The sequence below is a fragment of the Parasteatoda tepidariorum genome, chromosome 2 (genome assembly GCF_982258835.1).
Source record: "Parasteatoda tepidariorum strain Cologne lab strain chromosome 2, Ptep-v5.0, whole genome shotgun sequence".
In the NCBI taxonomy this organism is placed as follows: Eukaryota; Metazoa; Arthropoda; class Arachnida; order Araneae; family Theridiidae; genus Parasteatoda; species Parasteatoda tepidariorum.
The window spans coordinates 95,546,372-95,562,677 of record NC_141756.1 but is presented as its reverse complement, the minus strand read 5'-3'; the positions used below and the strand labels follow the sequence as shown (position 1 = coordinate 95,562,677).

Sequence of the window (16,306 nt, the reverse complement as noted above, 5' to 3'; positions counted from 1 at the left end):
ACAACTCAGTTATAGAACAGTTTCCAACGCAGAAAAAAGAAGAGGAGTTTGCCTGGTCAAGCTGTATCGTCTATCAAACGATCTGTATCTGTAACGTTCGAAACCCGTCATAACCCTTTGAGTTGTTCTTCTCTTAATTATCTGTTTTTCAGCCTGACAAAGGCTTATAAGCCGTTCTTCCTATCAAGCACACAAGCCTGTATACGTATGTGTACCAATAAATAAAAGAAATTAAACACGGTGCTTAATAATCATAAATAGTAAAAGCTTTTAATTTTTATTTCAGCTCATTTTATAAGGAAAACGTGACTCGGAGATATTTTACTCGCAAATACATGCTAAAACGTTTAATAAATTCTGGCAGCCATGGATATTTCACTCCTCCCGAAAACAAGCTGGAATTGAAGTTCGTTTTTTCTAACTAACTTCCCTGATCTCTAATTAAAATTAAATTCCGTTGGATGCTTAAGAAGGAGTTCAAAGTCAGTCCTTTAAGAAGGAGTCCAAAATCAAATTTAATTCATTGGATAAAAGTTCTAAGTGACATTTTATAGTGATTTTGAGTAAATCAGGGTAATCAGGAAAAAAGTTTATAAACTGGTAGAAAAAGATCGAGTAAACAAAAAGTCTCCAACTAATTACCATCAAACAAAAATATTTGTAAATTAAATATTTGTGTAGGAAATTGCCGAAATGAAATTGGCATAAGTTTCAGCTCATAGTTTTTTTTTAATTTATCGAGAAATGAAGATATTTTGGTTAATTAACTTAATTAAATTTAGTTAATTAAAATTTCTAAATTGACAATACGAAATAAAGATTGTGCCCTCCTTTATTTCTTGTTTGCAATCTTCAAGTTGACGAAATCTATATCCCGAACACTTCTTTAAACTATTCGCGTCATAACGTTCTCACTCTCAGCATTTTGATTTCTGTCAGAAGGCAAGTTTTCACCAGCTATCGACTGCTTGCTGTCGAATGCCATTGAATATTTTTTTTACTTAAAAAATGCTCAAAGACTTTCACATAGAACTATCACCCGAGATCGCCACCTGTTTCTGTCAAATTCCCTTGAAGCTTTCTTTTACTCTGGAAACATACAAAGATTTTCACTTATAATCTTCATCCACTGAGATCTTCATCTGTTTGCTGTCGAATATTTTTGAAACCTATTTACTCAAAGATTTTCGCTTAGAATCATCGTCCGCTTAGAATCATTATCCACCTGCTTACAATCGAATGTCTTTGAAACTTTCTTTTTCTCCAGAAACACTCACCAGAGAAAGACATTAACTTAGATCCTTTATCCACTGTGATCTCCGAAACTTAAAGACTTGGGAAAGTAAACCAAAGTTGTGTAAATAAAAGAAGACTAAATGAAGATCTTTATATTTTCAGAAGTGTCACAAAGAAAATAACCTTGTTCCACTATGCTCCTGATTTCCTTTTATTCTGCTTTATTAATTAATTTTAGAGTTTACTAAATAATCATCATGGAAAAAATAGAGGCCGGCAACAAAGTATGATTAAAAACGAAACTAATTAAAGATTTTTGTTGACAGTTTCTAATGTTTCCATTTCTGTTCTTTGGCTGTATAAGAGAGAAGAAAAAAAAGAAACCATTTGGATAGATCCTCTCAAAGGCTATTCTTTTCTTTCTATTTAAATATCAGGTTATTTTATCATTCAAGGTTAAACAGTATTATTTGAATTCAGCAAAGCACTGTAGACAGTCGTGAGCAGACATATTTACAGTTCTTTCTTTTTCTCTCTCTTTTTTTGTAGTCTCCGAGTATTCCAAGCGAAAGCAACGTTGAATTAATTTATCTATTGCATTGCATAATTTGAATGCTATTGCATAAGTTTATGTAAAAAGAGCAAAAACCCGAGAAGTGTCTCATTTAAATAATCAACAAAGATTATTACACTACTGCTTGTGGAAAGTAAAATAAATGTTGCAGGTAGTGGTCATTTTAAGCATTGCTGAACAAGGGCAACATCATTAAGTTACCTGGGAATAATTTACTTGGTTGAAAAAAAGCATACATTAATATTAATGATTATAATAATTACCATTATTTTGAATTGCAATACACTTGATACATTATGTCAATACAATGAGCTAAAAAATGGCACTTTTTGTTTTAGAGTTTTATTTTTATTTGTACGTTTTCTACATTTCCCGTTTTATTCATTTGCAAATCTTTTTAACCTTCGTCACCTTTTCTTGATCATTTAAATTATTTTTTTCATTCTGAAACTATATTCGAATGCTTAATTGTAGTATTAATCAATAAGTTTTGTTATTTTAATTGAGTGTTTAAGTTATGTTTTAATTAATAACTAGGAGGCTCCACCCCCTGCTCGCTAACGCTCGCCAACCCCCGAGAATTGCTACGCAATCCTATGTGGTTCACGCCGTGAACCATGGCTCGCTGCGCTCGCTCGCCAATGAACACAATGTTCTAGCACAAAGACATAATATATTATCATCAAAGACATAGTATTTTATCATCAAAGACATAGTATTGTACTTATGTAGAAGAATTCTACCAATGTTCTAATTGGCTTTTAAAAAAGTATATTAGCTATTTAGATTGTACATGGTGAAAAAAATCAAAAAATTAGCTAAATAAGAAACATATTAGCAAAATAAATTATCAAATATTGCTTCACTAATATTCTGCATTTTAAAGAGTGAAAATTCAATGCATAAATAAACGCGAAATATAAAAAAATTCAATGCATTCAATACAAACATTTAACGTTTTTTAGACGTTTAGGTAGCTCCCAGTAGAAAAATGTCAATTCAACAGCGGCCTTTTAAAGCATTCTCACTTCAATTAATTAATTAATTCCTAATTGAGTTTAAATTAAATATTGTCATGTTTTTAGTGCATGAATCTGAATTGAACAACCTGATAATGCTCACTCTGGTTATTGTTATCTGGTTGCTCACTACGTGCTCTTGCGCGCCGAATCCAATCAATTAAAAATGAAAACTGTTGCCAGTGCGAGAAAAGAAATATCATCGGTTTTATTGATACATACATACATACATACGTACGTATTAGCGTTTTATATAATATAGATTTAAATAATTGCTATTATTTGGAAAAAACCTCTACCTGACACGTGATTACTAAAAATAAATTGCACGCTCTCTAAGCACCCAAGTTTTGCTAATTTGTATTTCTTTTTAATCAATATTTTTTTAACTTTTTTTCCTATTTTATAATTTTGTACATAAAATTAACTTCGCTGAAGCTATATTCGAATGTTTAATTCACTTTTGCTTTAATTAATTAAAAATTTTGAATAACTCTCTACTTACTATTACGTAGTGTCAATACAATGAGCTAGAAAATAAAACTTTCATTTTATAATTTTTTCATGTTTTTTAAATTTTTGGTTTCATTGATTTTTAGTTTCATTCCTTCTTTCAAATGTTAAATTTTTGTACATAAAATTAATTTTCATAACATAATTTTGTCGTAGTTAATTTTTATCACTAATTAACTAGTATAATTTTGCATTCTAGTACATCCCTAAGCATTCTAGTACAGTAAATTAAACTTGCATTTGAAATGATTCAATAATCTCTAGATTATAATATATGTTTAGCACATGAAGATCCAATCAATAAAAAAAAAAAAAGCTATTCACAAAGGTTACAATTTTTTTTTTGCTCTGTAAGTGATAAGAATTTGTTAAAATTAACGAGTGTTTAGTATTTAAACTATTAGTTAGTTATTATTAAAACTTATTGACCTCTTAAAGGAAGAATATCTGAAAGCGATATTCGTTGTAAAACCAGCGATAATAGGATTCGTTCGGCACTTATAAAAAGTATTATGAGATAAAAATATTGTGATAAAAAAATTATTTATCAAATATTGTTTTATTAGCTTTTATTTTAAAATTTAGAATTAATGATTTTTCAACTGGGATTGTTTAATATATATATAAATTGGGATTGTTTAATAATATTTAGAAATATGAAGAGTAGTGATGATTACGAATGTATTAGGGTATATCTTTGTTTTTACTTTTACTGCCACTTTCTAAGTTTTCTGTGGACCGTACGGATCCTGCGATAACTATGTTTGATATTCTCCAAATATTACTTCAAAATTGAAGTGACAGTTAAAGAGAGAAAATGTCCGCTACTCTTAATCGTAGAATTTCTAATATTTTTCATAATTTTCAATGGTTTATCATTGTCTCACAATCAGGCTTTCACATTAACGGTAAAACCAGAAATGCGAACTGCTCCACTTTCGGCTAACCATTTTGTGAAGTGATAGAGAAATAAAAACCAAAATTTCCATAATTTTTATAATATTTCATAATATTTTTTTAATTATTATCAATTTTTATAATATTTCTTTAATAATTATAAATTTTTATTATATTTTATGAAATTTGCCAATATTTTATAATTAGTCGTAGGGGTCCAGGGGATAGAGGACTCGCCTTCCAATGAGGTGACCTGGGTTTGAATCCCGGTGATGTCTGGTTGATACGAATTCGGCTCTCGACTCGCGCAGACCACAGTACTGATGTATAATATCCTCAGTGGTAAACGGGATTATTGGTTAGAATCTCCTTGCTGTTCGGCTTATCGTGGGAGATTTTCGTGGTTTTTCCTCTCCACGTAACTAAAAGGCGGGCTAGTTTCCTCAATAAGTCCTTCACAAAGGTTAATTTGTCAAAATGTTTGATCCAGGAGTTCTCTTTATAACCATCTTTGAGCAGCTGACCAAATTTTTGGGTTTACGACTACTGTTGTTTAATCCCGTACCCTTGTAATTTTGAATCGACTCCAAAAGACAAGAGAACCACTGGATCAAGTATTAGGAGATATTTGCCTGCGTGGAGGACTTTTGATGGAACTAACACGCATTTGCGTTGCATGGAGAGAAAGACCTCTAGAACTTCCCACGGTTAGCCTGACGGCGAAGGGAATCTAAACCATGATTCGTCTACCACTGAGGATATTTCACGTCAGCACTGTAGTCAGCTCAAGCCGGATGTGGATTCGTATCGACCAGTCATCGCTGGATTCGAACCTGGTGTAATACATATTTGAATGAAATTAAAAATTTAAAACATTTGCATTATTATGAAATGTATAATCAATTTTTTAATGTGACTGATAATGATCCAAGTTATGCACATGCCCCAGACCGCCTCACTCCTTGACCCAGCCCTACAGGAGGACTTTTGATGGAACTAACCCTCATTTGCGTTACATGAAGAGGAAAACCACGAAAACCTCCCGCGGTTTGATTGACGGTAAGAGGACTCTAACGCATGATCCGTCAATCACTTAAGATATTTTACTTCAGCACTGTGGTCGGTGCAAGCTGGATGCGGAATTCGTATCGATCAGCCGTCGCTGGGATTCGAACACGGTCACGTCATTGGAAGGATAACGCTCTATTTCCAGAGCCATCACGGCTCTACAGGAGTTCCTTTGTCTTCCTGGTTGGTCTCAAAATTTCAAGATTACGGAGTTAAACATTGACATACGTAGACTCAGAATCGGGTCAGCTGTTTATCGCCGATTTTAAAATGAGATAATAAAAAAACTCTGTAACGATAGCTACGAAATTATTCTACTCTTCAACTGGGTAAGTGGAGCCGTTTGTGGAGCAAAATTATTCGAACTAAGCGACTTGTAAAATAAATATTTGAATTTTTTATATGTAGTAGTGGCCAACATTACTTAAATTGATGTTTTCTAATTCAAGAAACAACATTAATCTCTAGAAAAACTACTTTCACAAAACAAGTTGGTCTCCTGATAAAAATTAAAAAAAGCTCTAATAAACAATATAAGATGTAATTTTAAGTTCTTAACACAACAGTTTTATTTCCAAAATTTTACTGTATTCGAAACTGGATGCACCTGCTGTTAACCAGAAACAAGTTATTTTGCTCTTTTGATAATAGGTATTGTTTTATTTAAGAGGACAACTTAGTCTTTGGAATGAATGTTTTTGTTTTATTTATGTTGAATTACCAGATGTTGCTATTTTGTTTACTTCTAAAAAATTTCAAAAGTTTATGTGTATGTTACAATACAGAAGTGACAGTTGCAAATAATTTACTTCTTTTGAAAATGAGGAAGAAAATAAATTACTGCTGATGTTTTCTTTTGCCGGAAAAGAAACAGCCTCGCATGTTGTTTTTTTCACGTAAGGAACTCATTTTGTCAGTTTTTAGGACATCGCATTGAAAACTGAAAAAATTAAAGCTTAATATTACCGATATTTTCTTAATTTAGTGTAAATATAAACTATTTTAACGTTTCAACTCATAATACTCATATTTTATCCATTCATGCCCAGGCACATTAAGTAGTCTACGTATAAAAAACTAGAGTTTGAGAAAAGTGGCAGTACATAATTGTTTTTACCAAGTGAATACTTCTTTCTGTTACCTACCACTTTAAATTAGAAAAAAGTAATCCAACTAATTTCAGATCCATTTAAATTATTATTATTATTATTATATTACGGTAGATAGAACTTCCTTTTTCTGAAAAATAAATCCTATCAATAAACCATTTATGCTACCACTTTTTTTCTTTTTTGAAAAAAGTAACTGTCCCTTTAAAAGGACGTTGTGGGCACATGCCAGGAGTTAAGACATGCCAGGTTGATTGTCAAAAAGAGATTCAATATTTAAAACTAATATTCATATAACTGCTATGATCTAAATTTATACAAACTTCACGATCCACGAATTTAATTAAATTAAAAAATGGTAGCTAAATTTTCTCAAAACTTCTAAAATATTTTAAAAATAATTTTTCAATTATAATTTACAAAAAAAAAATCCCTAATTTTTTAATCCATTTTCAATTGAATGTTTTTAAAAATCGAATTTCGTACATACTAATTCTCAATTGGAAAAATAGAAAAGTTACTACACAATTATATATATATATATATATATATATATATATATATATATATATATAGAAAAATTGTTAAAATAAAATTTTATTTAAATAATTTTTCTTCTACTCTTTTCATTAATCTTTATTATTAACTTATTAAACTTATTTTATGAGTTCTATATATTTGCAGCTTATGGGCAGTAAATAAAACATTGATTTGATTTTCTTAATTTTCTTCGTTTTTCTCTTTTTATCTCTTTTTATTCTCTTTATATATATATATATATATATATATATATATATATATATATATATATATATATATATATATATATATATATATATATATATATATATATATATATATATATATATATATATATATATATATATATATATATATATATATATATATATATATATATATATGTGTGTGTGTGTGTGTGTGTGTGTGTGTGTGTGTGTGTGTGTGTGTGTGTGTGTGTGTGTGTGTGTGTGTGTGTGTGTGTGTGTGTGTGTTATTTGCTGAACAAAATTGTAAGCACGTGCCCTCAATATTTTTTTTTAGGCATTGTAATTCATTTCAATAAAATTATGATAATGAAAGTGTATATTTCACATGTTTTATTCCTTTGCAATGTCAGATTAAATGTGACAAGAGATATTTACTACATTAAACTAAATTATTTTTTGAATAGCCTAAAGTGTAATTCTGCAGAAAATAATTGAAGAAAATGTGATAAAAAAGAACCAGCTAAATGCTGTCATATTTTAATTTTTGTTTTATCTGTGATGTCAAACAGAATAAAACTATAAAACTAAGGGGAGTCGAGCAGCGAGGACAAAACAGCATTTTAGATAATAAGCTTATTATGATGAGTTTACATAATAAGATATTCATCATCAATTCTAACATTTTGGCTACTTTTACTTTATTGTTTACCAAGGATATAGCTGTCAACTTTTACACTTTTTGCTCAGTGGAATTGTAAACCGATCAAAGCGCATTTAAAGTAAATTGAAATGTTTTTATCTTCCAAATTATTGAAATTCGACTACCAAGGTAGCATGCAGAGGGGGAAATGCGATGGGGTAACAACCCTAAGTATCAGTAGAACAAAAAGAGTAGTTTAACCCACCATAATTAATCGATAATTTAAACATTAGGGAGAGGATAACATCGAGTTCTCAGAAACTATTAGTCTGATTTCGTTAAAATTTTGTATTTTGCCGAATAAACTTACATCCTTTATAATGATGTAAAAAATTGTAAACCTTACTATTCAAAATATTTTCAGCTATCATTAAATAAAGTAGTAAAAATAATAAAAGATTATTCAAAAATATTTTTGGCATGAAATTATCTTTGGATAAACGAATTATAAAATTCGTTTATTGTGTGTAAAACTTCTTTGATTCTCTTAAAAAAATATCTTGAGATATGTCGAAAAACGCAAAAAGTAAAATAACAACATGGGTCCAAATTTTGTACCGCTCTTCACACCAAACTACCGGTACCATATTTCCATACTTCGGATAATTTTGGGGTCTGGAATTCAAATCCATCGGAAAAAAAGGGTATGCTAATTCAGAGAAAATGCGTTTTTGTGTCTGATTTCGTAACTTAAAATGTCGTCGACACTAATTAATTAGCATATTTGAGGTCACCCCCTCGAACCATAAAGATTGAGTCCTAGGACGTGAAGATTCGATAATTGGATCAAAAGTTATTCAGTTTCCGTTCAGACTTCATTTTTTGTTCTTTTTTTGCGCTCTTTACATTTTTTTCCCTTTTAATAAACAACAATTAATTGAAAGAGGACTATAAATTTATAATTGACTAATAATTAATTGAAAGTAACTAATTAACTAATTAATTGAAAGGGGACACTATAAATTTTGGCAGATTTGGAAAACTGTTTTGCACTTTCGTATATTCTTCGTTGCCAAACAGCACATTATATTGTTAAGATGCAAATAAAACAAAGCTTTTACACTGAATGAGTAACTTAAGTTGCGCTTAAATAACAACTTCAGAGAATTCTTATTCATCGTATCTTAGATGTATCATGTTAATAGATAGTATGAATGGAATGAATATGCTGATTACGTATTTTAATAGTCAATTTCGATCTCTTTTCTTTAATAAAGAGATAATGAGCTTGAACGGACAAAAAACTCTAAGAGTCTTGTGTGGTCAAGAACAAAGTTTTCTAAAAAAAATACTACTACATTAGTTTACATTTGATTCAAAATAAAGATAACCGTTCAAATTTCTTTGTAAATAAAATAGGTATATCAAGAAAAAAAACTTAACGCGACCAAAGATTTAAAGCAAAGATTAGTAATTTTTTTTATGAAATTTCAAAAAGTGTCTACACTAGCTATCCCTACTTAAGATATATTAGTTTTAAATCTATTAATTCTACTGTTAAGTGCTCGCAAAGTAGTTTAATTTTTCTAGAAAAGAATTCTTAGTTGACTATTTGCTTCTACTTTATAAAATCTTTCATTATGATCATTTAAGCTGGCAACGATCCAACTTTATATAACAGCTCACTGAAATTTTGCGTTTTATAATTGAAAATGATTGAAAAATTTATGCCTTAATATTTAATTTCATTTTTACGTTTGTAAAATTAATTTAAAAAGATTACCGACACACAATCATAATTCAATTAAATGTGTTAAAGTCTTGGTAATGATTTTAGCATACGCTTAAATTCCAGCAGAAATTGTTTAATTTTAAAATTGTGAATTCGATTGTTATTTCACTAACATTGAAAAGAAGAAATAAAAGCATTAATAAAAAACCATGAATGATTACAACTATTCTATGCGTGTTGGCCTTGAAACAGGACTTCAAAGTTTCATTTAATTTTATTTTCAATAATTTATATTTTCTCATTAAAAAATTTAGTTTCCATTAAAAATAATTAACAGTGGTTACAAAAAGTTCTGAAGCTAAACAATCTTTAATGGATTTTTCGTTAAATGATCTAAAGTGATTTTTACATCAAAGGTTTTTCTTGCATGTGTGATTTCTAATAAATAAGTAAAAGTTATATATAATATATATATATATATATTATTTTATTTTATTTTCTGTTTTTACATGTTATTTTTACTTATTTTTACTTTTTGTGTTCTATTTTATTTGTTGTAATTTTTTTAAAAAAAATTTTGAGTTTCTCTTCACACTATTGTATTAATATATTTTGCTTTGGCTTTATTGATACAATATCAGAGAGCACTCTGTTTTACGGATATAATCGTGTGGGCTAATGAAAAGATTATATTCCGGATTTTTTTCCCGGTTTTTTAATTAAATTTCATCTTTTTTTTTTTTTAGCTGTTGTTTGTTATTTTTTATTTATTATTTCCCCCTTTTTCATATGTCTTTAATTTTTCTCTGTTTTATTTTTCATTTTGAACATTTTGAAATATATATATATTTGATCGAAGAAGAAAAATTTTTTAGTAAAATATTAGTGCTGCCATCTATGAGAAAAAATTAAAAATTAAAAATTGAAATAATAATAAAATTGTTTAACGGATTGATTAAATTAGCAGACTAAAAAAATATATCATTCATAGGGAAATTAATTTAAAAGTCAGTCTGCACAATTGGATAGAAAGCCGCTTATAGACTTTATCCTTCATTCATAAAGCCTTGCATAATTTGATAGATTACACATATCCATCTTTCATAGGGTGACTTACTTAAAAATCAGAGCCTGCATACAGGCTATATATATATATATATATATATATATATATATATATATATATATATATATGAAATATTCTTCCCACTTATATCATTCATTTTCAAACGTTAATTTTTTTTAATTTTCATATAACATTAAAAAATACAGAAGGAAAAAATGAAGGGTTTTGTTTACATACATGTGGGTAACAGTAAAGGTCCTCGTGGGATCAAGAAAAGTGGCCAACACTGGGAATTTTTTTCCTCCTTTCTGTGTTATGCGTTCGTTTATTTGAACATTTCTCAACTAGTTTATTTATAGTTATTAACAGTGAATTTATAAAACCCGTTGTGTATAAGCACAGAAGTTCAAGTTTACGGTCAATTTTGTACAGTAGGTAAAATTTTGAAAATACCACACATCTTTACACCAAAAAATTAGTCTAAGGAACTATATTTATCTTAGATAATAAGCTAAATGAATTTCTCTTTATAAATCTTTCTCAATCCCAAATATATTTTAACATTGCATTAATAGAAAAAAAATGACGTTATATCTGGTTAAAAAGAAATATAATAAGTTAAGCATGCTAAGAATCTTTAATATTTCCTTCAACATTATTCACTAATAAAATGGAATGAAGAGTAGTTTGAAAATTCCAATGTTGCAAAACCGCTGTTCATACACTTATTTCCTAGAAATAGTCACGTGATCATAGTGCTATTGTATTGTCTTTAACGCTCATCAAATAATGTTATTTTGCGTGTTAGAATGCCTATTTCCATAGCAAAAGTCATGATTTGTTTAAGTTTGCGATTTCTGAAATTACATTTTTGTATGATTACGTAATTTGTCGAGTAATTTAAAATTCTACATCCTACACAAGGTTTTTGAAAAAAACTAATTTTAAATCTATTTTCCCTAAAGGAATTAGCTTTATTTGTAATCCTAAGATGACAATAGAAAGTTACACAATACGTTTTCTTGATCGTTTAGTAATAATAAAATATTATTTCTGCGAATATCTTATACTTTACTTCGAATCTTTCAGGTATCTAGTCTCTAGGTATTATTTTTATTTTTTCATATTCGTGTAAAACAAATTTGTCCTTATTTTACTGACTTTTAAATTAATTAAAACGATTTTCCCTGCCGTTAAAATACGAAAAGAGCGTGATGCTGCATTAATAAAGAATGATTTTGGATAATCGTCCTTAAAAAAACTGTAAAATTATATTCAACTATATGCAGGGCCTGATTTGGAAATGGGGGGCCCTAGACTCAATACTGTCAGGAGCGCCCTAGTCGTTACTTTAAACCAAATTTACACTTTGCTTAGGTATAAAGTGTTTTTAAATTATTTATAACATAAATAAATTACGATATATTAGTAAATTTCTGCTTATATTTCAATTTTCGTTTATTCATAATTCGATTAGACAATTCTTAAGGGAAAAAAAATATTTGTAACATTAAAGAAGCCCCAAAAATGTGGGGCCCATACCCACACTTGTGACCTATGACGTCAGTTAATCTCTGACGTCAGTTAATCAGTCTGATCTTTATCAGCAAAATGGAGTATTAAAGTTTAGCTAACTTTCTCTACTTAAATTAGAATGTTAATTAACGATAAGTTAATTAAATACAGAGCATAAGTTAATTAAATCAGTCTGATCTTTATCATCAAAATGGCGTATTAAAGTTTAGTTAAGTTTCTCTACATAAATTAGAATGTTAATTAACGATAAGGTAATTAAATACAGAGCATAAGTTAATTAAATCAGTCTGATCTTTATCAGCAAAATGGTGTATTAAAGTTTAGTTAAGTTTCTCTACATAAATTAGAATGTTAATTAACGATAAGTTAATTAAATACAGAGTATAAGTTAATTAAATCAGTCCAGGGCCGGATTAACCTATAGGCACACTAGGCACGTGCCTAGGGCCTACGAAATTCAGGGGCCTACGAAAAACTTGGGAGAAAAAAATTTGTTGACAAAAATAATTTAACTTTAAAAACAACAAGTGTATTTTGCACAAAATTATGAAGATACAAATAAAAATATAATATTTTACGGTAATAAATTATTTTGCAGAATCTTATGATCTAATACATTACTTTTTTGCGATTTTTGGATTCAACGAAATCTTGTATTATGCTGTCGAATTCCTAACTGCGCAAAATGTCGGATTCAATAGACATAAGTGCGAGCGATGCCAAACGATCTTGATTCATTGTTGAAAGCAAATAATTTTTTATCAATTTTAATCTGGAGAAAGATCTTTCTCCTTCTGCATTTGATCCAAGAATCGACAAATATATTCTTAATGCAATGTGAACGTTAGGAAAAGTAATCACAAGTTTAACTTTAATTTGAGCCTTCAACATTTCTTGTGCAGATTTATGTTCATACAAATTTGAAAATAGTAAAAATTCATCTACAAAGTTTTCCTCTAAATCGGATGAGTAAATTTTCACTAAATTTTGCGCTTTTAGTTTAATCTCAGATTCTGACAAATTTTTGTGAACAAGAAAACCGAAATTATCGTACAAATCACTGTAAGCTTTACGCCTTTTAGTCATTTCTGAAATTAATACATCTAAAATGGCGTAATACGTTTCCATACGAAGAAAATTTTAGCATATATTTTGAAAAGAGGGGAGGAGTGGGGGGCCCATAAACGGCTGTGTCTAGGGCCTACGAAAGGTATAATCCGGCTCTGAATCAGTGTGATCTTTATCAGCGAAATGGCGTATTAAAGTTCAGCTAAGTTTCTCTACATAAATTAGAATGTTAATTAACGATAAGTTAATTAAATACAGAGTCATATCGCACATCGAATTAGTTGAAATATAATTCTTTCTCGTCTACTTCTTTCACTAAACTTTGTTATTTGTTTATGTATTTTATTGTAACCGTGATGTATTTTTGTTTAGTGTACCTGGCAACTTCGATGCATAATTACTTTGTTTATTTTGTTTATTGTTACCACATGGTTCCGTGCCTGATTTTGTGTTAAGTCTCTGTGTAAATATATAGTGAAAGAATTGAAATCTTTGAGAAATAATTTAGAATGTGTCATTTAAGAGAATTTATACCTGACGGGCTTAGCTTACTCGAATCAGAATGGAAAGAGCAGTTGCTAACGTAAGCAAATCCCACGTTTCAACAACCAATCAGGATCCAGACACCCACACTACGTCACTTGCAGGTATCAATTTAACAAAATTTTAATCTATTGAATTGCAAAATATTTGTTATCTAATTAATTTGATTTCAGTGTTCCTTTCAATATAACTTTGAGTATAGAAATCTACTTATTTTATATCGCGAAAGAAATCTTAATGAATCTGATTTAAACGGATACTTCTGGGTTATATATGGGATCACCTATATGTCTTACCTAGACGAAGTTCCAAATTTTGCTAGACAAAATTCCCCAGATATCTCATGGCTTTTATCTGCTCAACCATATAGTTTGTAAATTTTTTATGACTAAAAATAATAGCATCAAAACACGTTGTCGGTTGTTCATATGTTTATTTCTTTAAAAACTACTCATAGTTCTTTCTTATTTTTAATTTCTTATAATTATAGTATGTTTTAAAAAATATATAATTAATAGCAAAAGTATATAGATAACAAGATTTAAATAAATTTTTAGATTTATTAATCAATATTGCTCTTTTAATAATTAATTATTATGCTACTCTTCATTTACAAACTTAGTGACTTAATCAGAAAATTGTGACAGACAAATTTGGCAATGAGGGCAGCTTTACACAATTTTTGTTAACTAATACAATAGTGAAACAACTACAAATACATTAATGACAGCAAACTAAATACTGAATAATTTTTCAACTATTTGAAAATTTGTTTAATTAATATCTGCAAATTTGGAAATTAAATGGACTGCAAATTAAAAGTAATTGTCAACAAATTAAAAAACAAAAACGAACAACTATTTTCATAACTACACTAACTAACATATTTTTCTTAAAAATTTCTTTAAAAAAATATTAAATCTTTTGAATAATAAAAAGTAATAATGTTTTTAAATTGGTGAAAAACTGTTGGAATGCAGCAGCAACTAAAAAAGCATAATCAATATATTGTTTTAAAATTAATTAAATCAAAGCTACTTGTTTTGCTGAAATAATTAAGAAAAATAAAATTTAAAAATTTATTATAAGTAATAATATCTGATTGAATGAAAATATATGTACTTTCAATGATTTAAAAATTAAGATTAGTAGTCGTTCATTAAAAATATCAATTGTCTTTAAATAATTAGGAATATGGCATTTAAAAATAAAAATAAATAAAAATTCTCACCCATGCTCCTACTGCTAAAATCATAACAAAATAAAATGCTATGACCACAGCATCTTCCCAAAACAATTCTGTATTTCCCAATTTATCCATAACTTTCAACACATTAACTACCGATACCAATCTAACTGCAATAGCATATTAATGAATACAAACTACCAAAAGAGAACACATAGAACTTGACTGGAAACCACTTTGGCGTTCTTATTTTAAGTTGGCACCAAAAACTTCTTTAATCTTAAAATTCATGTCGTCACTGTAACAATCAACCTATGGAAATACCGCTCGCTTTTTCGCCTTTTCCGCTTTCCTACTTTTCTACACTACAGGTGAGGATTTCGCTTATCGCATGCAACAAGTTTTTCTCTCTCAAAGGCTTTGAAAAGAAAAAAAAAGTATTTCGTGAACTTGGAAATTGCACTTTCGTTTCCGAAGATTTACGTATCGCAGGCATGAAAAAGGAAATTAAACGTCAATTGGCGGGACTAAACGGATTGGGAAGTTCCTAATTTCGTCGTTAGAATTATTGCTTTATTCGATTATATCATGATTAACTAAGCGTCGATTATATCATGAATAACTTTAATGGTTTTAAAAAGTTTTGCTATCATCTTTCCTCAAGTTGCTCACAAGAAATTCCACGTTTACTGTCAATCAATGCAACAAGTTTTTTTTTAAACGTTTTGTTTTATTGGTTTTAAGAGCCCTGATATATATCTTAATTTTTTTCTTAATTTTTCCTGAATTTTTAGTTAGTTAATATTTTTTTTATAGAGAATTCGTTTTTATTTCTAATCGCATAAAACAAGAGTTTTATATTTTTGGTTTTAAAAATTTTTAACAGGTAAACAGACCCAAATTCATTAAATTTCATTTATTGAACAATTTTGATATTCTAAAAATTTTTTTCGCATATTTTTGGTTCAATTTCTTTTTTTTTTAATTTTAAAGTTTTTTAGAAATTTAAAAAACTTAAAAACTTAAGTTAGGCTGTTGTAGTTCATTTACGTCGCACTAGAGCTGCACAATGGGCTATTGGCGACGGGCTGGAAAACATCCCTGAGGATGATCCGAAGAAATGCTATCACAATTTTGATCCTCTGCAGAGGGGATGGCACTTCGGTAGCCCAACGACCTGCACGCAAAGTCCAGCACTTTACGGTAGAACAGTTCAACTAGGATCAATACCGCATACCCTAGGTCCCTACGCAGACTAATCCAAGTGGTCACCCACCCGTACACTGACCGAAGCCAGTGAGGCTTGACTTCGGTGATTTGCTGGGAACCGTGTCTTTATGATCAGTCCACAGCGAGACCTTAAGTTAGGTGTCATCACAATTTTGTTTTCA

The 16,306-nt window shown here is 29.1% G+C and overlaps 1 protein-coding gene across 1 annotated transcript in view; it reads right to left on the bottom strand.

Moving 5' to 3' along the window:
- Window positions 1-15,185, bottom strand: part of LOC107454068 (sodium/glucose cotransporter 4) — a 45,388-nt gene extending 30,203 nt beyond the window's left edge. Inside the window, exon 1 of the mRNA XM_043053681.3 lies at window positions 14,961-15,185. Within this exon, the coding sequence (XP_042909615.2) occupies window positions 14,961-15,050 (90 nt within the window). The 5' untranslated portion in view covers window positions 15,051-15,185. The remainder of the gene's footprint in view (window positions 1-14,960) is intronic.
- Between the last annotated feature and the right edge of the window lie 1,121 nt (window positions 15,186-16,306).